Below are 23,146 nucleotides of genomic sequence, written 5' to 3' on the forward strand. Positions count from 1 at the left end.
CACCTTAAAGAGAGACAATGCTAATTTTAAAAATAAAGCCAATAATTCCTCCAAGTATGTTGAAGTTCACATTTCTTACATTGGTGGCTGTTTAGTGGCATCTCTTACTCCTTCCCATTCTTCTGCAGGCTGAGGTGGAGCCAGTCTCAAGGAAGGGCCGAGGGGTGGTTTGGCAAATGGGACACCCAGGTAGGCATGGACGCCAGTCTCCTTCCCTTTCACACTCACATACTCACCTTTCAGGCTCCCGAGCCCCGTGTGGACTACAGGTGCTGTTAGGATATTAGAAATGACTGAAAATCTTCACATAAAACGTTATATTTAAAAAATGAAATCTCCCATTCAAACGTGCTTTGAAATTATAACAGACATACCAAATTTTCACAAAATATGCAATATCTGGTTCTGGTAACGTCATCAAAAGAAAAACTAGTCAACAATTTGATGAATGGTTTAAAAATACTTAGAGAAAAAGCACTTAAAAATTATAACTAAATTCCTCAAAATATTCAATATTTGAATCCTGGCAGCACCTTATTTTTATGAAGACTATATGTGATACAGTCATATGAAGCCATGTGAAAGAACTAAAACTCAGAGTTTACTATATCATGTAGGTGATGGGTGGTTTCTACAATTATCCTGGTAAAAAAGCAGAGTTGAGCATGAGATCTCTTTCTGTTTATTCACAGTCACTGCAATACTCCATTTATTCTTTAACAGCATGAAGTCAGCAAAAAAGAAATTTGCTTAATAACACTTGCACCCTGTCCTACTGAAAAGTTTATCTTCAATCCTCTCCTATCAGCACACCTAGCCTGGTTATCTCCAATCTTTCACCTTTGAACGAAGTGCAGGTGCAACGTAAAGTTAACCTTATGTTCATTTTATTTTAAATCATGTATAATATACAGCTACAGTGTAATGAAATTAACAGTGTGGTCCGAACTGCTTCTGTTTTTATTATAATTATTACTGCCATAATACCACTCAGGGATGATTGATTGCAGCTGCCAGATTTATGCAGATATTTTTCAAAGAGAGGCTCCTGTAATAAAAACATGCACTGCCTGTACGATACACAAACACAAAAGCATAAATTACACATAACTTAAGTGTTGTGACAAAGGTCATTTTGCAAAGAACTGTTTTCTCCTACTCACCCTGAAGGTCTGCAACAACACAGAGGAATAAAACGGACATCAAGAAGCAGAAAGTCTGCTGCACACGGAACTTCATGGTCGACTCTGGATTACAAAACCAGGCAGATTCTCAGAGATGTGAGCCAAAAGCCAACAGACAGAGAGAGTGCTTCCTCTTGTTAAGCTTTTTCCTTTTCTCTTTCACATAGGGAAACAGTTAGTTTCTCTTACAGGATGTGACGTGATTCATTCAGTTTGACACGGGACTAAAGTCCAACCATACAGTGAAGTGTGTCCAGAACACCTTCTCCTTCTTTGTTTTAGACCTGCTTGACTACAGTGCTTTTTTTAATGAAGGGGGATTTATTTTAATTATGGATTTTTATAAAGCCTTTGTGTTGATCAACTTTTCATAATAAAAACTTGCCTCGCTTTGGTTGCAGACATATGTTCCTCAAGTTAATCAGAATGTAATAGATGGCTTAGTACATTTAGGTCAAGGTTTGAAATCAAAAGGGGAGATAAGACAAAGATGTGCTATTTCACCTTTAATGTTTGTAATGGTAGCAGAAGATTTACCCCAAAACACTGACATGGAATGGTATTAATATCATACGAAATCAATTAACAGTAAGTCAGTTGGCAGAGATTTCCTCCCGTTTGTGACAGCTCCACATTGAAACATTGAATTTTGTGAAGGAGAAAAGGAGTAAACTCTCTAACAAACTTTAGAGAACATTCTTACTGATTTTTTTAGCCATTATTTTCTTCTTTCAAACTTTAACCAAAATAAGAAAAACAAATTTTCACACCTAATACTTCCTAAAGCGAAAGAATTCATTTTTAAAAATTGAAATTAAATGTATCCAACTAATGATAATCTGTATTTAAAGTATCCCAGTTGTACAGCTTAAGCACTTCAGTGATTTCATGCCACGAGATGTTTTAATAGCTTACACAATGTTTGCCTTGCTTTATACCTGCAATCTTATTCCTTGTAGATTTTCTATTTATATTGACCATGAGAGATATAGCTACATGTTATGAAGACTCTGCTCAGTGTAGCACAAAGTATGACGTAAATCTTGTTGTGCTTGGTAGAGATATGCTTGTGATATGTAGTGATAAGGTTTATTTTACTACAAGTGTACCATTATATGGACAATATAATGAATTATACATAAACAGCTGTCTACCAATTTTGTGTACGACTGCTTATATAAATATTTCATATCATTATAGGGTGTTGAAACATTGATTAATTTTGCCTTTTTTGTTTCGTTTTGTGTCTTTCTTTAGTAATTAAAGAAAAGCTCAAAAAGACCACATGTTTATATATATCTATATAATTTACATTTTGATTCTAACCTAATACATTTCTGTTTACGCAACATTCTGTATTACACAATACAGTGAAATAAATTAACTTTGTTTGTCACAGTCAGTATAAACCATTGTTTCTTTGGGGCGGGCCCAACTGGTGGGATGGGGATAATTTGAAAAGTATTGAGTAAAACGAAACTGATTGAAACAGATTTTTTGCTGATGCTGATGCTATTGCACCTCTGGATACCAAAACCAAACACAAATTTCCTTACTTTTTTGTAAGTAAGGATCTCAACATGTTTTGGCCACTTACTAAATTCATTTCATCTTAAGCAGGCCTATACTTGAAAAGTTCTATCTGTAAATCCAGCTATTTAAATAATTTGCCTTTGGATCTTTGTTTCTGGAATATCAGGAATATCTCTCAAATCCTCTCCAATGCACAACGTCAGGGAGCTTTTCAGCTTGAGCACACTTGTCAGCAACAGGAGAAAAAAATATTGTCACATCTTTTTATTTTGCTTTCTATCAGTGTAATACAAGACAGCTGGACTCAACTATCAGCCACAAGGAGGATTTCTCCTTTCACCATCGTGCCTCAGTTTGATCGGAGCCTTTTCCTCACAACATGAGGAAAAGGGGGCTGTTGCTGTAATGCCTCCAATATTAAAGACTTATGACAAGATGATATGATATACAGACCGCAGAAAAAGTCTAACATTGAAGTGTGTGCATTCTTAGAGCATCAGTGGCCTTATAGCAGTCATAGAAGGAGTCATGAGTCATATCTTGTTAATAATTTTACCTCCTCACTACGTACGACTCTGGATACTGTAGCTCCTGTGAAAACTAAGGCCTCAAATCAGAAGTACTTGACTCTGTGGTATAATTCTCAAACACGTAGCCTAAAGCAGATGACTCGTAAACTGGAGAGGAAATGGCGTGTCACAAATTTAGAAGATCATCATTTATCCTGGAGAAATAGTTTGTTGCTTTATAAGAAAGCCCTCCACAAAGCCAGAACATCTTACTATTCATCACTGATTGAAGAAAATAAGAACAACCCCAGGTTTCTCTTCAGCACTGTAGCCAGGCTGACAAAAAGTCAGAGCTCTATTGAGCCAACCATCCCTTTATCGTTAACTAGTAATGACTTCATGAACTTCTTCACAATTAAAATTTTAATCATTAGAGAAAAATTAACAATAATCATCTCACAGATGTAATATTATCTACAGCTACTTTTAGTAAAATTGATATTCATTTAGACACTGATGCTAAAAAACTAGTTCATGCATTTATTACTTCCAGGCTGGACTACTGTAATTCATTATTATCAGGATGTCCCAAAAACTCCCTGAAAAGCCTTCAGCTAATCCAAAATGCTGCAGCAAGAGTACTGACAGGGACTAGAAAGAGAGAGCAGATTTTTCCTGTATTGGCTTCCCTTCATTGGCTCCCTGTTAAATCCAGAATTCAAAATCCTGCTCCTCACATACAAGGTCTTAAATAATCAGGCCCCATCTTATCTTAATGACCTTGTAGTGCCATATCACCCTATTAGAGCACTTTGCTCTTGCACTGTATGCTCTTCTGTGGAACCAGCTTCCAGTTTGGATTCAGGAGACAGACACTATCTCTACTTTTAAGATTAGGCTTAAAACTTTCCTTTTTGCTAAAGCATATAGTTAGGGCTGGACCAGGTGACCTTGAGTGTGGCTTTTAAGAAGAAACTATTCTTGAGTCTGTCAGTCTTTGTGCTGATGAACCTTCATTTTTGCGGTGCGGAAATATTTGAGCAAGGTACTGAAATAACTGGACAAAAAATTTAACCCAAATTTGAAATCAGCATGAAAAGAACTACAAATCCCAAATAAAAATACCTGTGATGATTATGACATGTTGACCTGTGTTATTTGAATAAATTCAGTATTAAGGGAAAGTCTCAAACCGCTGCTTTAAAGCTTTATTCATGTTCAGAATGGCATGCAATAGGAAACGTGTTCTTTCACCCGTCAGGGTGCTGTGCTGCTCAGATTACAGACACACACTCTGATTAGAATTTCAGCACCTTTTTTTTTGTCTTAAATTGGTTTAAAAAATCTAATCTGAAGTGTCATACTTAATACATAATTTATTACTGGGGAAAAATTCCACTTCTCTGCCTTTTTTTTTTTTTTTTACAGTAAATGTCCCTTGTTGTATATAATCTCTGCAACACTTGTACCGTGTTCTACTAAAAGAGTTTATCTTCCATCCTCTCCCATGGGTACACCCTGCTTGATTCTTTGCTATCTTTTATCTAAACAATAAATAGGCTATAATGGGAAAGATATCACCTAAACCCCTCAAAATGAGAATAGGTACAAAAAAACTCACAACTTTTTGTTCATTCCTCTTTGAGCTACATATCTAAACAGAAAATATAGCTACAATCTGATTAACATTAAGTACATGTGATATTTAATGGTCAGTTTATTATGACTGTCATTGTCATAAAACCACTGAGTGATGATTGTTTGATATCTTTTGATTTAAATAAATAATGCTGTTAGGATCTTTTTCAAAGAGAGACATTGTTCTCATTCTTATTTGCGGTATTATGCGTATTATTGTCATAATACCACTGAGTGATGATTTATTACTAGTGCTAGATTTAAACAGATCTTTTTTAAACAAACAAACAAACAATGAAAAACGTGCACTATATGTAGGATAAACAAATACAAAGGCGTAAATTTGACATCATTTAAGTGTTGTCACAGCGGTCATTTTCCTAAAAAAAGGTTTTCTCCTACTTACCCTGAAGATCTGCAATAACACAGAGGAATAAAACTGATATCAGAAAAGAGAAAGTCTGCTTTGCATAGAACTTCATGGTCCACTCGACACAACACCACACAGATTCTCAGAAATGTGAGCAAAGAGGCAAGAGACAGAAAGAGTGCTTCATCATATGAGGCTTTCTCCTTTTATCTGTCACATAGAGACAGATAGTGTTTCTTGCAGGATGTGACCCAGTTTTTTATTTATTCATTATATATCAAGACAGCTACAGAGAACCTACCTTATTAGAGTAGCCAAAAGTGACACAATTAATAATTCGGCATTAATACAATAAAAACAACTGTGTTACCTTTAAAAAAAAACCCAAACATATTTGTTTAAACTCTAAAGGTGGACATTTTAACATCGGGCTCCTCGCGCCTCAGAAAATGATACAGGTTGAAAATATGGTGTTCAATACAAAATAATAATCTATACATATTATCCGGTTTTAAAGTATCCCAATTATATAGTTTTTACGCAAAATACCTTTGTGGACAATACATGGTCTTATAATTTTCATACATGTATAATTATACATGGTTTTAGATGTTTGAATCAATGGCATTCGCTACTTCAGTGCAGCCACTAAACTAGCAACACATTTAGCAAACAGGGGAGCAAAAGTTTAATTTCACAAAACCGAAAAAGATTTCACGAGCCAGCCAGGAGTCGAACCTAGAATCTTCTGATCCGTAGTCAGACGCGTTATCCATTGCGCCACTGGCCCGATCTGGTATGAATCATTATCGCGTCACTATTTCAAGAAACACTAAGAAACAGGCCGCGTTGGTTATTCCTGACTTGAAGTTAAAAGATCCTAGCGAGATTTATTTCCAGAAACCAAACATTACGTGTAAGACATTAACCAAAACAACGACACATGATATTTAACTGGAATGCATAAACAGTAAGCGTATGTCCAAATATTTACCGACAAGTAACCCATTTATAAACCTCGTGGTTGCAAACGTGGTTGCCACGGCTGAAGTGATGACTGTTTTCCGCCAAATGTAAGTTTGATCAAACTACTCCTTCCGTTCAGATATGAAACTATATGGAAATTGTGTTATGCTAGCATATTATTCCAAGTTACTGGAAAACTTTTTTTTTTTACATTATACGCATTTTGCCGTACAGGGGAATGTGACCTGGATTATAACGTGATTGAGGGAGTCTGAGTTGAACATGGCAACCACAAAGCAAAACAGGAAGTGTCGTCTGGCGGGAAGTTCGCTTGAAACTTTTTAGAAACACAACAGCGATAAAGTTATAATATTACGGAGTAATTTACCGTCAACTAATTTAAACAGGATGCCCAGGATTAAATGCAACTAGATAATCGATAAGTAGAAGTAAAATAAAAAATAATAACGTTCATAAACTTACTGAGATTTACGAGATAGATTTCTAGCTTATTCTACAGTTGCTAGCCACTTGTGTCAATCTGTGGGTGGACAATGAAAGCAGAAATGGATAAAATTGTCTCACTGTCAGATGAAGAAAATATCCCCGAACTACAGAAATACCTTTCAACCCTGACCGATGACCAGGTAAGTTATTTTACAAACTAAGGGCGACACATTTGGAAATTCCAAAGTCATGTCTGTTTTACCTATAAAATACTCTTACTATCTATCACACAATGTTTAGCTCACCAACACGATTACCAATAGTGCACTGAAGGGCAAGAAGGTTGGGACCATAATAAAAGGCATATTTAAAGGTTTGTACACATTCATTCTTGTAAGTGAAACATCGCAAGATAGCTAAGGTAATATAATTCACTCATACACCATGTCAGAATCATTTAACATATATGCATAATTTCTGCTTGATGATAAGGTATGTAATAAATGTACAGTTTGTGCTTGTTGTTTAGGTTCTCCACCCAGCTCCACTGCTGGGGCAAATCGTAGACTTCTCCTGTATCAGCACTGCATCCCTCTGTGTGAGTCTGGGGATCTTCAGACTGAGGTGGCAGCAGATATCATTGGGTTGCTTATGCTGGAGGTATTTATGTTATACAGAAGTTATTATAGATTTGATGTACACTATATCCAAATATGTTGATTTCATGTAACTGGTTGATTAAATCAAATAAGTGTGTTTTGGAACTACGCTTTTGGGTCTACTTGATTTTTGTGCTTGTAACAGGTTTTTTTTGTCCTGATCTGACTTGCAATCCTATCATTTATAACTACTTGAATTAGATAAGTAGAAATATATTGTGACACTTTCTTTTTTTCATATGAATGAGAATGATTGTTTTAATCTAATACACAGACTCATACACTATCCGGGCCATCTCTTGCAACACTGGGGTCTCTTTTTGTTGATGCCATCAAAGTGGGGAAAATGAGCAGTGGGAAATCTCTGGAACTGTTTCCTACAGTTCTTACTGCACTTGCAGCATGTGAAGCCTTGTCTTATGGCAAAGGTACTTTGTGATCAACATTGTTGTCTAACCTAATATCACATATGTCACAATCTATAAGGTCTAAAACACAATTTTTTGTTATAACTTTAGGGGAACTCAGTGGTGAGGAGTATAAGAAGCAGCTGATTAACAGCCTCTGCTCGAGCAGGTGAGGACATGTCGCATTTGATATATATAGTGATATGCTAATATATATTGTAGTATTTTGGCAGTATTTTATTATTTAGATGCCTTCATGCCTAATTTATTAGAAATTACATGGTCATGTAATGAAAGGGATTATGATGAAGTACCTCAGTGCCAACGTCTTATGTTCTGTTTTAGTCCAATTACCAGTTTGTGATGTAGAGATGAAATGATTTGCAGATGACTGAAAAATATTTTTATTTACATTACATGGTCTTTTTCATACAGATGGGATCCACAGTGTGTCATCCACTTGACAACCATGTTTAGGTAGGACTTTGTTATTTTAAGTTCATTGCATGCTTTAACATATTTCTGTTTCCATCATAATAGAATTTATTTCAATATTGGTGTATTTTACTTTTTTTTTTAGTTCCTTTTAAAATGTTTTACTGTGTCTGCCTCATTTTAGGGATGTGCCTTTGTCATCAGAGGAGTTGCAGTTTGTGGTGGAGAAAGTATTGAGGATGTTCAACAAACTAGATCTGCAGGAGATCCCGCCGCTGGTTTACCAGCTGCTGCTTTTGTCTGCAAAGGTGTGTGACAGTGTGTCTTCAACAACACATTATGTTTCTGTTTGTGTTAGTCATCTAAATGCCGGTCTTGTTCTTTGTCTGTTAGGGTTGTAAGAAACAAGTCCTGGACGGAATCGTAGGTTATTTTAAGGAGCAGGACGCTCGCCAAGAAGAGGAGCAGAAACATGGAGAGTGAGTGTTTCATATACTGCAAGTGGGATTTACTATAGTCACAATATATCTTTCTGTAAACTTTCCATTTACTGACTGTCTGTTTTTTTGTTTGTTTGTTTTTTTAACTTGTACATCCGCTTCTCAGCAGCCTGGATCTAGAGGTTCAGTCTATTCCACAGGACCAGCTAAGGCATGTAGAGGGCACTGCTATCCTCCACATAGTCTTTGCTATAAGACTAGACCATGAGCTTGCAAGGGAATTTCTTAAAGGCTTTAAGGTTATGTATAATATCGCTCATCTGTTCGTTGTTTTAATAGTTTGAGAATTGTTTGTTATATTTGTAAGGATAGTCTGTGTCATAGATATTGATTTTCATTTTGGCAGACATCGTATGCAGACTTGTGTCCTTTCAGTGTTGCCCTGTTGCTCTCAGTGGCACGTATCCAGCGTTATGAAGAGCAGGTTAGAAATCTACACTACACACTACTTCCCGTACTCAGTAGAGTCTTAATTCATGTTATCTTTCCTATTCATTTGTGTTAATCGTTTCATTTTTGATGATGATGATTTTTTTGGAAGGTATTTGAACTTTTGAAAGGGGCCATCATCAAGAGCTTCAAGGACGAGCAGCTACAACAGGGGTCAAAGTTACTACAGGACCTCCTACCCGGGCACTGCAGTGTGGCTCAGATGATACTGGATACAGTCCAGAACAGGTAAGAAGAGCAGAATGTTGATTTATTTGATACCTTCAACAGAAAAACCTGATGTGTTTCTTTCTCCATGATTTCTTTCAAAATAAGGTAATGCCCCTCTGTGGCAGCTCGTGGTCTGTGGTGCCGATGCAGGGGAGGGGGACGCACCTGAGCGGCATCTGCAATCACCTCTCTCCAACATAAAGAGTTTGTTCTGGGTGCTGTCAGTTGTTGTTGGTATGTGTCAGGCTGTGAGCTGCGGAGCTCACAGCCTGCCAAAACCCAGGAGGGGGGCCACGGCAGACCCAGGACCAGAGCTGACAGCCACACAGCGAGAGCAGGCGGCAGTGTCACGCCACCAACAGGAAGAACTCCAGGACCGGATCGAGCGTGCGGTGCAGGTGATTGAGAATCTTGGATCTGGTCCTGGCTGACACCGCCGCGACCCCCACCAGCATTCCCCGACGGCATGGGAGTGGAGGAGGGCCGGGCTGTTCAGGCTCCCCGGATAAAGGCACTGTAGCAAGCACACGGTGACATGTACATGCTGTTCAGCATACTTTATTCACCACTTTTCTCGCGGTTGCTGTACACACACACACACACACAGTCAGCTGCAGCTCCGCAGCTCACAGCCCAACACATACCAATAACAACAACTGACAGGACCCAGTACAGACTCTTTATGCCGACGAGGTGTGATTGCGGATGCCCCTCAAATTTATCCGCCTCCCCTGCAGCGGCACCGCAGACCACACCCCGCTACACCCTCAATAAAAATAAATGACATGGTACAACACAAACAGTATTTGTATTTTAACCTCTCACATGAGGTCTACGTTTCCATCCGTATAGTGTGTTCGGATGGGATCATGTTACCCAAGGGCTAGTGCAGCTGGGCTTCTTCCTGATGGATGCATTTGGACCCAAACCTGGACCATTTGGCAAGACCACGGAAGGCTCTCTAGCTGTAGCCCGAACACCAACTCAACAAGCGTGTAAGCTAGGAGGACAGGTGCTACTCCAGGGCTTTAAGGTAACATTTTTTTGTTATGCTATGAAGTATTGTAAATAAAGGATTTTCAATGTCATGCAAATATTGTGTATTTTATGTCTTTAACAGATGCATGAGCCTATCAGGGGAGAGATATTGGAGCAGGTCTTAAATCGACTAGTCACAAAGACAGCCTCACCTGTCAGTCATTTCTTAGGTAACACAACCTCTAGACAGCAGGGTTAAGTTATAGATGCACAGCAGCATTTTTTGACTTTATAGAATATGTTTTGACAGTTTTGTTTGTTTGTTTTTTATTCTTGTGTTTTAATGTTTTTTTTTCTTCTTCAGACCTTTTCTCTGATATTGTGGTCTCTGCCCCAATGATCCTTCTGGAGTCATCCTCTAAGGTGACAGAGACGTTTGACCACTTGTCATACCTGCCTTTGGCCACCGTTCAAGGTCTACTCAAAGCTGTCCAGGTACCTAAACAGGCCAACAGATACACATAAATGCTCTAGAGGTTTCTATTGTGTAATCGTTGGTTTCTGTTTAATCTTCAGCCCCTGCTCAAGGTCAGCATGTCCTTGAAAGATGCTTTAATTTTAGTTCTTCGGAAGGCCATGTTTTCCAGGTTTGTGCTACTTTATTCTTAACACAGCTTTAAAGTGCAATTAAAGAAGGGTGGCTTATACTAACCAACCCCCTTACTTGACTCTACTAGCCAACTGGATGGTCGGAAGTCTGCAGTTACAGGCTTCTTGTTGCTTCTGAAGAACTTCAAAGTGTTGGGCAGCTTGGCCTCGAGTCAGTGTAGCCAGGCAATCTCCTCCAGCCAGGTACAGTTGCAGTAAAACTCTGTATACTGTACATACTTGCTTCTAGAAAGTGTGCTAGAAACACTGCAGGTGTGGAACCGTCTAATTTTTTGGTTTGTCTTTCTGTCACAATTCATAGATCCAAGTGGATGTTCACTCGCGATACAACTCAGCTGCCAATGAAGCATTCTGCTTGGAGATCCTCAGCAGTCTGCGTCGCTGCCTCAGCCAGCAGGCTGATGTGCGCCTCATGCTCTATGAGGTCAGAAGCATTTTTTTAATGTCATGTCTTATTATGTTTATCAGTGTGAAGAAAGGGCTAGAGACGTGAACCTGGGATAGTTAGTGGATACATTTTTACAAAGGGTGTTGAATATGAAGCTGGCAGGCATAAGAAAAGAGAAATACTACAGAGAAGTTTCATAGATGTAGTGAAGGAGGACATGAAGCGGGACGGTGTGAAAGAGGTGGATGCTAGAGATGGGGTAAGATGGAGGCAGATGATCTGCTGTGGTGATCCCTAAAGGGAAAAACGAATCTGAGTTAACCTCTACTCTTTTGTTATTTATGTGTATAGATACGGTTTAGCTGTAAAAATGTTACTTTCATACTGAAAAAGAAAATTCTTGTGGTTTTTAAGGGTTTTTTTGATGTTCTTCGTCGTAACTCGCAACTTGCAAGCTCCATCATGCAGACCCTTTTGTCACAGGTATGTATATGTATGAGTTAACTGCATGCTGTCTTAGTTATAATGGACTTGATGATGTATCAGAAGCTTGCTTGTCCTTAGCTGAAGCGGTACTACGAGCCTGAACAAGACCTCCTGCCCCCAGTGAAACTGGAACCATGCATCACTGCTCACGGAGACCAAGTCTACCTCCAGGAGCCTCTGGTACTCTTGTGTGCACTGTACCATATTTGCAAGTTGTTTTATTTCGACTGATATGCGAGCTATAAATAGTGTTATGTTTCAGGCCCATCTGCTGAGCTGTACTGTACATTGCTTGATGTGGCTGCAAAACACACGCCAGTCAGCCAACCCCAATGGCGATGACAGTGATGGTGATGAGGAAGAGGAGGAAGGATACCGGTCGGACCTACATGCTATTCTAGAGAGTATGACAAGACGCATGATCAAGTGCGAACTAGAAGACTTTGAACTGGTATGTCTTGAAATCAAGAGCAAGCAGCTTCTTTGTCCTTAGCAGATTTCAGATTATTCTGCTCTTCCTTGCTTTTACGTTGGCTCTGAACCTTGGTCTGTTCCAATATTGCTAAGTCTTATAATGTGTGTATACTGATTAGGACAAGTCGGCTGAGTTTTCAATGGGATCCAGTGTTGGAGTGAAGAATAATATCTATGCTGTGCTGGTGATGGGAGTGTATGAGGTCCTCATGGAGTACAACTTTATCAAAGCCAACTACAGGTAACAAGCACCTGTTTTTGAATTGTGCATTTTGAGAAAGTGTTGTTGTGTTACACAGTTGAATTTATAAACCCACAGCAACTGTTCAGGTCACTACGTTTACTGACTGATACACAGAGCCAGCACTCCCCCTATAGCTGATTTCATTGAAGTAACACAAAAATACTTGGATCTTTACCAAAATAAAAGTTTAACAAAGTTAATCATCCTAATTTAATTATGCATCATACAAAAATATGCCATATTATGCAGCGAGGATTTCTTTTTATAATTTACCGTTGTATCTTCCCCCGTTTCTTGCAGTAAAAGGTGCTTTGAGGAGATCATCGAGCTGTTCAGCCGTTACCACAAGCTGTCTGAGATCCTGAAGGAGAAGTCTGGAAAGGGTCGGGTGCCCTCACACAAGACCCCCCGCAGTTTATTCTCAATGGGCATCATATCAACATCAATCACTGTGCTCTTCAGGTAAATGGTTTCTGTAGCGTTGCTTACATGGACTACTACTAGACCTGTGGAATTTAATAAAATCAGTTATTTATAGTTTGCAGCTGATTGTAGGCACTCTGATTGTTTAAATCTATTCATTAAAATGCTAATTAGAAATACTATGCAAACTTGGAAAATCAAATTCCATGGATAAGAATTAGAAATGGTAAATCAGATCAAATCTTCTTTTGCAGGGATAACACTCAGAGCAGAGAGGAGGCTCTCTCAGTACTTCGTTCAAATGGAGAGTTTGTGCGTTATATACTGAGCGTGGTTGTGCAGAAGATCCAGCAGCTGGATGAAACGGGACACACAGACGGCCCAGATGGACAGAACGCAGACAAGACTTTCCGCTTCCTCTGTGACATGACCAGGTAGAAATCTCTTGGGCTAAATGACAGCACACGATTTGTTTATTATAATACTTATAGGACCAAAAATGAGAATAAACGATCTCTGTCTATGTCTCTTTATAGTGTCCTGATGTGGCGTTACACGAACATCCCCAGCGTGGTTGAGGAGGGGGGAAAGAAGGAGAAGCGCTCCAGTTTGTCTCAGCTGTGTCTGGAGGGTTTGCTCAGGATCTTCACAACCTGCCAACAACGCTACCCAGACAAGATGGCCCAGCTGCTCTCTACCATGGGTTGGACAAGCAGTGAAAAAGCAGTACATTTTGTAGCAACAAAAAATATACAGGAATTAATCATTATGTGTTTCTTTGAAATGATGCAGAAAATGGCACAGAGCAAGATGACGAAGGCGATGTTGTAGAGATGAACTACTTTTACATCCGACAGTTTCAGGTGCTTCTGATTTAACACTAAATAATACAAGAAAACTGTGTTTATTAAGTATGACATGTTTGCTAAAATCCAGTTTTCTTTGCCCGTCAACAGAGGGCGCTGTTCACACAGTTAAGTGGCGGTGAGGAAGACTTTAACAGCAAAGAGGCCCAGCTTCTGATCAGCATCCTAAGCGTACTCTCGCGCCAGCTAAAGCCGTCCTCCCAGCAGGTAAATTTATTTTTAAATGCACTCCACCGAACAAATTAACATACTCCTGTTCTAATTCACTATTATCTAATTAACAGTTTGTTCAGATGATCACGTGGACTGTGAAAATCTGCAAAGAGACCAGTTTTGGTAAGTTATAGTTTACTTAACCTCTGTGTCTATATTAGGTGCATATTAGGTGCCATTTCCTGATGTGTGTGTATGTGTGTGGGGGTTTTCTCTCCCTTTAGAGGATTCTGCCTTCTGTAAGGGCCTGCTCTCTCTCCTCTTCAACCTTCATGTTCTTTATAAGAGTCCTGTAGGCCTACTGCTGGAGCTCTGCCAAGACATCCACAGCGAACTGGGAGATATTGATCAGGTACGAACAATTTTTTCTTTGCAGTGTTCAGAGCACAATTTGGCATTAAACTATACTGATACTGTTATTACTGCAACTCATTTAATTATATAAAACTGCACACACAGCTAGAGTTGATCGACAGACTATATTGCCAAAAGTATTCATTCACTCATCCAGATCATTGAATTCAGGTGTTCCAATCACTTCCATGCCCACAGGTGTATGAAATCCAGCACCTAGACATGCAGACTGCTTCTACAAACATTTGTGAGAGAAAGGGTTGCTCTCAGGAGCCACCCGTGCAACAAGTCCAGCTGTGAAATCTCCTTGCCAGCATATATTCAATTGTGAACTGTTACTGGTGTTTTATCAAAAAATGACTGGGATTGGGAAGTAGTTGGCCACGTAAAATCATAGAGCAGCGTCAGCGGATAATGAGGCACATAGTGCGCAGAGGTCGGCAACTTTCTCAACATTGATCACTACGGACCTCCAAACTTCAGATAAGCTCTGGAAGATTTGTAGAGAGCTTCATGGAATGGGTTTCAGTGACCAAACAGCTGCATCCAAACCTTACATCACCAAGTGCAATGCAAAGCATCATATGTAGTGGTGTAAAGCAGCGGTCCCCAACCCCCGGGCCTCGAACCGGTACCGGTCCGTGAGTCGTTTGGTACCGGGCCGCGAGAGTTGAGGCTCAGGTGTGAAATGTTTTCAGCGTTATTTTGTTATCGTTTTTATCGTTTACTCGGTTTTCCTGGGTCTTTTCACGTGTGTTATGAATAAATTTTCTTTTTTTCGGTACCGGTACTAGTTTTATTTTGTTGTATTTATCCGCGACACCTTAAAGGCCGGTCTATGAAAATATTGTCGGGCATAAACCGGTCCGTGGCGCAAAAAAGGTTGGAGACCGCTGGTGTAAAGCACGTCACCACTGGAATCTAGAGCAGTGGTGACGTGTTCACTGGATTGACAAATCAGGCTTCTCCGTCTGGCAATCCATCAGACGAGTCTGGGTTTGGCGGTGGTATGGTGCATGCCAAGACATTTTAGACAATTTCATCCTCTGAACTTTTCGGGAACATTTTGGGGCTGGCCCCTTTCTGTTCCAGCATGACTCCATACCTGTCCATAAAGGCATGGATGAGCCAGTTTGGTGAGAATCTGACTGGCCTTCAGAGTCCTGACCTAAACCCAAGAGAACATCTTTTGAATGAATTGGAGCAGAGATGGCGAGTAGGCCTTCTTGTTCAACATCAGTGTCTGACCTCACAAATCCACTTCTGGAAGAATGCTCAAAATTCTTATAAACATACTCCCAAACCTTCTGAAAGCCTTCTCAGATGAGGTGAAGCTGTTATAGCTGCAAAGCTGGGCCAACATCATTTCAGACATTATGGATTAAGAATGAAATGTCACTCAAGTTCATATGAAAGAATTTAATGATCAAACAAGTTAAACAAGACTATTTTAAATCCAAGTTTCGTTCCCACAGTATACTGATGACTGTAACCTTCATACACCCACATTAAAGTGCATTTGTGAACTGATGTCTTTTATTTGTTTTCCTGTCTCAGGATGTGGAGGTGGAAAAGCAGTCCAATTTTGCCATTGTCAACATGAAAACTGCTTCAACAGCAGCAGTAAGTGTTGGTTTTCTGACTGACTGGCTGTGAGAGTTATGCCTTTGCTTATCCTGCTCACCTTCTTCTTCATGTTAATGTCTTGTCCCAGCTGCTGGTCCTGTCTCAGGTTGACAGAGTGCTTGATGAAGTGGACTGGCTTATTGCCAGGAAGAAAAGTCAGACAGCTTCTGACAAATTGGGCTGTGGTAAGAAGCCTTTCACACTGATGCTCACTCTGATTAATGCTGAGGAGGAAGAGATGCATTTGTCAGCAAGTGGGGCTAAAATGCAAGTGATGCTGTGTTTCATAAATGTGTAGGTGAAGCCACACAGACTGCAGGTCGGCAGGACCCAGTTGAGAAAGCAGTGACGCTGCAGCTTGGGACTCTCTTAACAGCGCTAAGTGAGCTGGTCCAGACGGCCTTGCTGCTGGGCACCTGCACCGTTACACTGTTAAGAGAACTGACCCGCACGTATACCATCCTCACCACGCTGGTCAAATATGTGTGTATTTGTCAACTTGATGTTCTGAGTGAAAATGTCAGGGCAGCTTGCAGAGTGTAACATTACATTTTCTTCATTTTACTTTAGTATATCCAGGTGTGTGCCAGCCAGCACGGGTCGCTGCCAGCTCGCTTTGAGAAGCTGGTGAGTCCAAGCTACTGTCACCTAGCTCAAATTTTCCTGTATAGATCTAACGTCATACTAACTGTTTCATATTTGCAGGTCAAACTATCTGGCTCCCACCTAACACCACAGTGCTATTCTTTTATCACATATGCTCAGGTATTAGCATGGTTCAGTTTGTCCAGCTCCGTTGCATTAATGTTTTGTTGTTACAGAAATGACACAAGATGCTTTTTATTCCTCTTAGAGTGGAGACATCAGTGGTGGAGGTGCAGATGACAAAAAGAAAAAGAGAAGGAATGACGTGAACACCGGTGCTTCTGTAAGGCCTCTTGTAAATTTAATGGAATGAGGACTGAACAATACAAATTTTGTTTTTAGAATAATGAAACATATGCATACAAAGAAATATAAACAAGTCTGTTATGTTTTTCCTCTTGGAAGGCAAAACTTTTGCGTGAGACTAAAGCTATCCCCAACCTGATCTTCAGCATTGAGCAGTATGAGAAGTATCTCATCACACTCTCAAAGAAATCAAAGGTTTGTGTAAATATTGAAAAAATATATACATTTTTTAAAACTCTGCAGGCCTCTGGACACTGTAAAAATCTATCTGCATGTTTTTCCAGGTAAACTTGATGCAGTACATGAAGCTGAGCACTTCGAGAGATTTCCGCATCAATGCCGCTACTCTGGATGCAGCCCTGCAGGAACAGGATGACAGTCAGGTGGTAAGCGCTAGCTCAGCTCCACAGGAGCTTCAATACTGTTCAACATACACAACAGCCTCTTCTCTCCACTTTTACTTTATTATACGAGTCCATAAAACTGACTCCATATCCACACTGTTCCCACGGTTGAAATGTGCATGTAGCTTGATGCTTTGAATGCTCTGAGCTAAAAGTAGATCATTTTTCCCTTCAACACCCTCTCTTTGTTTGTTTGTCTTTGTTCTTCCATTGCTCTCAGACCACAGAGTCACAGGACACCACCGAGACACAAGAACCCAAACAGAAGAAGAGGAAACAGTGAGGTCATACTGGGCACCACTGCTACACACACGCACACACGTCCAGACTGCAGCAGCGGGTGTTGTATGTTTGGAATAAAAGCTGTCTGGTCCACAAAGAGCTATCTCCCTTTGTTTAGAGAGCCTTTAGTGATGTCGATGATTTGGTAGATGTCCAAGGCCTCACCTGTGGAAAGTTTGCACACATTATTTAGTATTCTGATTGTGTTCCTCAAGTTCACTTTATCAAAAAGCCTTCTTGCATTTCCAACCACAGTTTATATCTGTCTTTGTCTTGATTACATTAAAATAGTCATTTCTAATTTGGCTTATTTAGAAATTTGAAACTTATTTGATTTACTTCCTTTCAGGAATTCTCGTGATAAACAAGCTGTGCTGTTGATTTGCTTAAAATTCTTGAAGACTAACTGAATACTGTGTGGTCATGCTAAGAGGTGGATTTAATTACTTTCCATATACATTATTGTATTTTAAAGAGATGTTTAGTCCAGCTTTTGTAAGGTGTTGTTTTAAAACAAATTGCTCTGTACACGAGCATTTTTGTAGCTTTAAGTGCTAGAGCTAAATTGCATGTTCTTGCGTCTGAATTTGTTACATTTAGATTTTGTAATGAGACAAGCTGTCCTGTCTTTCCTGTGCACTTTGTATAAGAAACATTTGTATAATAAATATACTACTCTTAATGTTGGAAGAAGGCTGGTGATGGTGTGCAGAACTCACCAGGCGGTAGACCATACTTTCGTTCCACACCTGTGGGGTTAGAGGGAGTCACACAGTCCATGTTGACCTCCTTCCTCAAACACTGATCAATGTCAACTGCACTGAAGAAGGCTACAGACTGGGGAAGGTCCTGCATGCCTAAAGCATGAGCAAACATACTCCTGCAGGAAGAGAAACACAGTAACCATCCATTATAGAGCACACAGTTTGTCAGTGAGAATATACGGTCAGCTAAGAGCACACCTTGTAAGGAGGTTTGTGATTTGAAGTGCCAGAGCTGCTCGGTAACAGTCTTCACTGCGGACCAGGTACCGCACCTCATCATGGATGCTGATGCAGAAGCGGCCATCAATGTTATACTCCTCAATGAGCCACTTCATGACCACCAACATCAGATGGAGGTAGTCCACTGCAGAGCTCTGAACCACCCAGTTCACTCTGCTGGTGATAAACTGAAAGGAGACATTAATGAAGAGTTTATTTTGCCATTTAGAGCTCTCTGACTGACCTCTTGAGTAATGCATTGGTCGTTTGTTGTATTGGCAAAACATGCATATCCCTTTAAATACTCAGATTAAATCATATATATATATATTATACTCCTGCTGCCAGCTTTAGTCAGTCACCTCATCTTTAACCGCATTGGGCTCCAGTGCTCTGCTGATCCTGCAGCCTAGAACAGGAGTGGCCGGGTTCTTTGAATGGGCTATACTCTCCAGCTTATTGAACATGTCCGACTCAGTACCTCCAGCCCACAGACGCTTCCCAACAATATCCCATCTTTTCCGTCGAGAACTGAGATGGTGTCAGGAGCACAAAAAAAGCAAAATTAAAGAGGAGAGCACCTGAGAGGAGGATATTCAGGGACAGTAAATGGGTTATTGCAAGCCAGGCACTTGTGAATGTTTGTGTTTTGCGTTCTCACGATTGTGAAGCCACTCTAGTGATCCTCCGCAATTCTTGGAGGGAGACACTTCCATCTTCCTCCCGCTCCACATCTATACCCAGTTCATTCACCAGCCACTCGCCGTCCTCTGACAAATGATATCTGACAAATACAAACACCTGTCTTTTTATAGCAGATAACCACCTTAAACATTCTGCAGTAGAACAAAAACAGAAGAAAACCATTAATCAACATATAAACATTACCTGATGCTGCTGAAGTGAAGCAGAGCAAAGTTACGCAGGTTTAATTAGAGACACAGTTAAGTGTTTTGCAACTTTGCAAAATTTTAAAAAGTTTAAATGTCTTCAGTATTGAACAGCAGAAATTAGGCTCTTGTCTGAAGTCAAATTTAAATTTAAAAAAAACAAACAAAAAAAACCAGCGGCCGACAGCGCTGTACATAACGGTAGACTTGTGCGTAATAAGCAAGCGAATAATGCAGAAAACAGATTTTTAGATAAGAAACTGTTCTTGAAGTGCACTGAGAGAGAGAGAGAGAGAGCTGTGCACGAAGTGTCATTTTACCGTGGCGGAAGCAAAACAGCAAAAATAAGAGGGAATACATGACGATGTTTATGTGAAGCGTAGTTTGGATCTTCTTTTGCTGCTGGTTCAGTCAAATTTGGTTGGAGAGAGACAAAGCCTACAGCTCCGGAATCTACCGCAAAAAAACCCCACGTAAACACAATGCACGGACCCACCGACGCATCAGAATCTGTGAGCTGTCGGCATGACGGCGTGTCCGTGTACGTGCAGTCGGGTGAGAAAGCCAAAATCTCACCGATTCTTATCCGTCGGCGGTTCCGCACTTTGTGTTTAGGTCTTCATGCTGAATCCGTGTACCTGCTCTCATTTGCGTTTTTAGCTGTTTGGTGGTTGTCAAAATTTTGTGAGGTTTAACCAGAGATTCTGGCGTTTCGGACAAAATAAATTTATATTTAAGAATCAATTCAGGATTTTAATGAATCGTTATCGCGTTATTCAAGCTAGAATCGATTTTAATCGGAAAACTGATGATCAAAACCCATCCCTACGTTGAACTTACCTGCGTATACCTTTTGTTAGGGCATACATCTGTCTGGCCTTACTGGCAGCTTCTGTCTGACCGAGGCGGTGGTTGAACTGCATGAGCAACCTCTCAGCAAAGGGCTGCCCTGCGCCATATATGCGTCCATAGTTAAACACCTTTGCGTGCTCTCGGCTGATGCCCACAGTATCAGCGGTACGGCTGTGCAGGTCAGTGCCTTCACTCTTTTTTCCCTGGAGGGTCATCCAGCCAAATGCTGTACAACCTAAACCACAGAGAGACATATGCAGCATTGTCATTAAAGGAAGACACATAACAAAGTCTCCTTCTGTAGATTTCTTTAGAACCAAACCTGTCATACCGTGCATGCCTGCAAAGTGAGCCTCTCCAAGCACTGCGGCAATCCACAACTCTTGTGAATCTACATCTGCTCCTATCAGGTGATATCCAGGTGGTACCTGCACCATGGCCTTTAGCTCACTGCCTACCCGATCCCGCTGTTGACACAGAATAAAGCCCATACAGAATTGCTCTAGTGTCTGATCAGTATTTTCAGACTTATCCAGATTAGCGTGTCGGCTCTGCTTCTTACCCGTGCATTACTGGCAGTCAACCACGTCGGCTCCACAGCTCTACGTGTTACCGTTCCAGCAGTAACGACCTGAGGTAATATGGCACCATACTGGCCCTCCTCAACAAAATCTTTGTGTCTTTGGGGAAATGTTACATTCATTACCCTCATTACTTTATGTCTAATCAATCAATCTTTTCTTTTTAAAAAAATATTAGACAAACCTGCTGACAGAACGGGGAAGCTCCCCTTTTCTGAGCCACAGCACCATCTGAGAACTACGAGAAGACCTTTTAGCATTACTAAAGTTTATTTGTTATTGAATTACTTTGATTAACTCTAATGGGAGTACCTTATACGTTTATGGGCATTCCTCCAGAAAGACATCATTTTGTTGATTTCCAGAGCTCGTGTTGCATTGGTGCCACCTCTTCCTGCTCTCAGAGTGCCATCCTCCATCTTGGACAGGAAGTCCTTGGAGAACGGACTGCCGACATTGTTGTGATTGCCATCCTTTAAACACAAATAATTGGTCACAAGGTAAAAATAGCTTGGTGGAACAACACTGTGCCTATGATATATATTAATAATATAAATTCACCTTATGAGGTAATTTGAAAAACCAGCAACCTGGTATATCGACATCATTGTAGGGGCCGTTTCCATGGTGATAATGGCAATGACTCCCCTCTTTCATATAATGTGGATCTGTAGACTATTGTTGGTAAAGAATACAAAGTATGTTATAAACAAATCATAGTGAAACACTAAACCTGACACGATAGGTGTAATTTAAACTTACAAGCCTGTGCACTCACCCTGTTTTTGTTCTTCTCTGCACTTTTTCTCATTCTGAGGGCGTTTTCCTCCATCTGGCTTTCCAGGGAACTTAATTCCTCCACCTATACATGACAATAAGAAAAAAAACATTATTAAGGTAGATGTGTTATCTGTTCAGAGCACGTAGCCCCGATCAATCAACTCCAACCGCAATCACATGTATTACTGTTGATACTGAAGAAAAGGTCTAAATTTGATGAAAGATTTTTGCAAATTCCAACAGTCTGTAGTGCATGTGGTATCTGTTTGAAGCATGTTGCAATATTCTATGCAAAATTCTCCAAACATGATGGTATATTATGTACCTTTGTCCACACCGTGCTGTCTGTTAACATGAGGTCATCTGAAGGGATTGAGTCCAGATAGTCCGGTCGCTCCTTGCTATGCTGCTCACAGTACTCTTTGTACACACTTTCAATAGCTCTGTGAAAAACAACAAAACTTTAATACACTGATAAAAATCTCCAGCCATCAATGATCGTCCTGCTAAGATCAGGTCATGATGTGAAAGCACCCTGCCATGTTTTTACTTTGAGAGCAGTATGTGATTCACCTGTGGGGACACACGGGCCCGGCGTTTTCCTCCTGGGAATCAAGGTTATCCCTGCGTCCAGGTACCAGATACCCCCACCCGTGTTTCTCTGTGTAATGCAAGGGGAAACCATCCCAAGTCAAACCCATCAGTTTAGGTGTCAGTCGCATTTGCAGGCTGATCAGACTGGCTCCAGGTGACCAGCTGTCGTCAGACATCTTCTCACACAGCTTACGATACCACCTAAAGAAGAAAATGAGGAAAAAGAACTGACTTACACCATCAGTGGGAAACAGAACTGGAAATGGCTCCGTGGAGTGTGAGAGCGATCTTACCCTGGATGTGCAGGTAGATGCTGCCTTCTCTTTGGAAGTCGATTCACTGTTTCTTTTAGGTTCTCAACAGCTAGCCGGCTGGGGCGAGGGCCTTCCATCTCTTCTTCAGATGGTGGACCTGGGTCTAATATAACACAACTGAATTATCTCTGTTACTTTATTAATAGTCTGTGTGCACTGTAGATATTAGGGGTGCAACGATACTCGTATCGATATTGAACCGTTCGATACAGTGCTTTCGGTTCGGTATGCATATGTATGAACAATACAAAGTTTGTAATTTATTTTATCAACTTTCCTTCTGACGATGCTGTCTGTGTTGAACGCTCAGTGGATCTGCGCTCGACAGTGTAGCCTAGGCGGAGTAGTCGAACGCAGAGCGCAGGGCAAGCGTTTGGAATTATTTTGGTTTTCATGTGTGGTATGACCCTGAAGGTAAGCGCGTCATGGACTAAAGTAAAACAGTATGTTGAATGTGCCACGCAATGCTCAATTACATGGGTGGGA

General features: G+C 40.5%; 3 protein-coding genes and 1 non-coding gene across 7 annotated transcripts in view; 1 reads left to right on the forward strand and 3 right to left on the reverse strand.

Annotated features, from left to right (window-relative positions):
- Window positions 1-50: 50 nt before the first annotated feature.
- Window positions 51-1,331, reverse strand: LOC106455911 (liver carboxylesterase 2-like). Its single transcript, XM_013912015.1, has 2 exons — window positions 1,164-1,331; window positions 51-272 (listed from the first exon to the last, which is right to left on the reverse strand). The coding sequence occupies exons 1-2, from the start codon at window positions 1,237-1,239 to the stop codon at window positions 76-78; spliced, it is 273 nt and encodes a 90-aa protein (XP_013767469.1). The 5' UTR covers window positions 1,240-1,331; the 3' UTR covers window positions 51-75.
- Window positions 1,332-5,951: 4,620 nt separating this feature from the next.
- trnar-acg (transfer RNA arginine (anticodon ACG)) lies at window positions 5,952-6,024 on the reverse strand. The gene has a single exon. It is a non-coding gene; the product is annotated as a tRNA-Arg (tRNA).
- Window positions 6,025-6,518: 494 nt separating this feature from the next.
- On the forward strand, window positions 6,519-17,673 carry fanci (FA complementation group I). 3 transcript variants are annotated; one of them, XM_005737637.2, is made up of 37 exons: window positions 6,519-6,847; window positions 6,948-7,020; window positions 7,177-7,307; window positions 7,581-7,734; window positions 7,825-7,882; window positions 8,149-8,190; window positions 8,333-8,456; window positions 8,542-8,627; window positions 8,755-8,887; window positions 8,995-9,072; window positions 9,190-9,326; window positions 10,161-10,341; window positions 10,429-10,516; window positions 10,651-10,781; window positions 10,863-10,933; window positions 11,024-11,138; window positions 11,257-11,379; window positions 11,758-11,826; window positions 11,908-12,009; window positions 12,092-12,280; window positions 12,423-12,544; window positions 12,848-13,009; window positions 13,225-13,404; window positions 13,507-13,673; window positions 13,763-13,833; window positions 13,927-14,043; window positions 14,121-14,172; window positions 14,274-14,401; window positions 15,961-16,026; window positions 16,118-16,214; window positions 16,328-16,512; window positions 16,600-16,656; window positions 16,735-16,794; window positions 16,883-16,957; window positions 17,080-17,175; window positions 17,265-17,366; window positions 17,605-17,673. In XM_005737637.2, the coding sequence occupies exons 1-37, from the start codon at window positions 6,755-6,757 to the stop codon at window positions 17,665-17,667; spliced, it is 3,978 nt and encodes a 1,325-aa protein (XP_005737694.1). In that variant the 5' UTR covers window positions 6,519-6,754; the 3' UTR covers window positions 17,668-17,673. The 3 variants fall into 3 exon arrangements, with proteins under 3 accessions (XP_005737694.1, XP_005737692.1, XP_005737693.1); XM_005737635.2 differs by having other exon boundaries at window positions 17,265-17,672; XM_005737636.2 differs by having other exon boundaries at window positions 8,758-8,887; window positions 17,265-17,672.
- A 79-nt stretch (window positions 17,674-17,752) lies between these two features.
- The window catches only part of polg (polymerase (DNA directed), gamma), an 18,946-nt gene continuing 13,552 nt past the window's right edge, over window positions 17,753-23,146 (reverse strand). For both annotated transcript variants that reach the window (XM_005737633.2, XM_005737634.2), the window contains exons 9-23: window positions 22,640-22,763; window positions 22,326-22,547; window positions 22,078-22,195; window positions 21,751-21,834; window positions 21,534-21,647; window positions 21,285-21,445; window positions 21,157-21,210; window positions 20,954-21,071; window positions 20,723-20,858; window positions 20,380-20,626; window positions 19,311-19,433; window positions 19,012-19,180; window positions 18,629-18,837; window positions 18,386-18,546; window positions 17,753-17,831 (exon numbers count right to left, since the gene is read on the reverse strand). In XM_005737633.2, coding sequence (XP_005737690.1) covers window positions 17,767-17,831; window positions 18,386-18,546; window positions 18,629-18,837; window positions 19,012-19,180; window positions 19,311-19,433; window positions 20,380-20,626; window positions 20,723-20,858; window positions 20,954-21,071; window positions 21,157-21,210; window positions 21,285-21,445; window positions 21,534-21,647; window positions 21,751-21,834; window positions 22,078-22,195; window positions 22,326-22,547; window positions 22,640-22,763 — 2,105 coding nt within the window. In that variant the 3' untranslated portion in view covers window positions 17,753-17,766. The remainder of the gene's footprint in view (window positions 17,832-18,385; window positions 18,547-18,628; window positions 18,838-19,011; window positions 19,181-19,310; window positions 19,434-20,379; window positions 20,627-20,722; window positions 20,859-20,953; window positions 21,072-21,156; window positions 21,211-21,284; window positions 21,446-21,533; window positions 21,648-21,750; window positions 21,835-22,077; window positions 22,196-22,325; window positions 22,548-22,639; window positions 22,764-23,146) is intronic.

Source organism: Pundamilia nyererei, unplaced genomic scaffold (genome assembly GCF_000239375.1).
Source record: "Pundamilia nyererei isolate P.nyererei 1_Seehausen unplaced genomic scaffold, PunNye1.0 scaffold00078, whole genome shotgun sequence".
NCBI lineage: Eukaryota > Metazoa > Chordata > Actinopteri > Cichliformes > Cichlidae > Pundamilia > Pundamilia nyererei.

Bases quoted from the DNA above. Each gene is read 5' to 3' on its own strand.
- LOC106455911 (XM_013912015.1), bottom strand. From the start codon at position 1,239: ATGAAGTTCCGTGTGCAGCAGACTTTCTGCTTCTTGATGTCCGTTTTA. The intron at 273-1,163 runs GTGAGTAGGAGA...ATATCCTAACAG, and splicing joins TGTTGTTGCAGACCTTCAGG to CACCTGTAGTCCACACGGGG.
- fanci (XM_005737635.2), top strand. From the start codon at position 6,755: ATGAAAGCAGAAATGGATAAAATTGTCTCACTGTCAGATGAAGAAAAT. The intron at 7,735-7,824 runs GTACTTTGTGAT...TTATAACTTTAG, and splicing joins AGCCTTGTCTTATGGCAAAG to GGGAACTCAGTGGTGAGGAG. The intron at 13,010-13,224 runs GTAAATGGTTTC...CTTCTTTTGCAG, and splicing joins TCAATCACTGTGCTCTTCAG to GGATAACACTCAGAGCAGAG.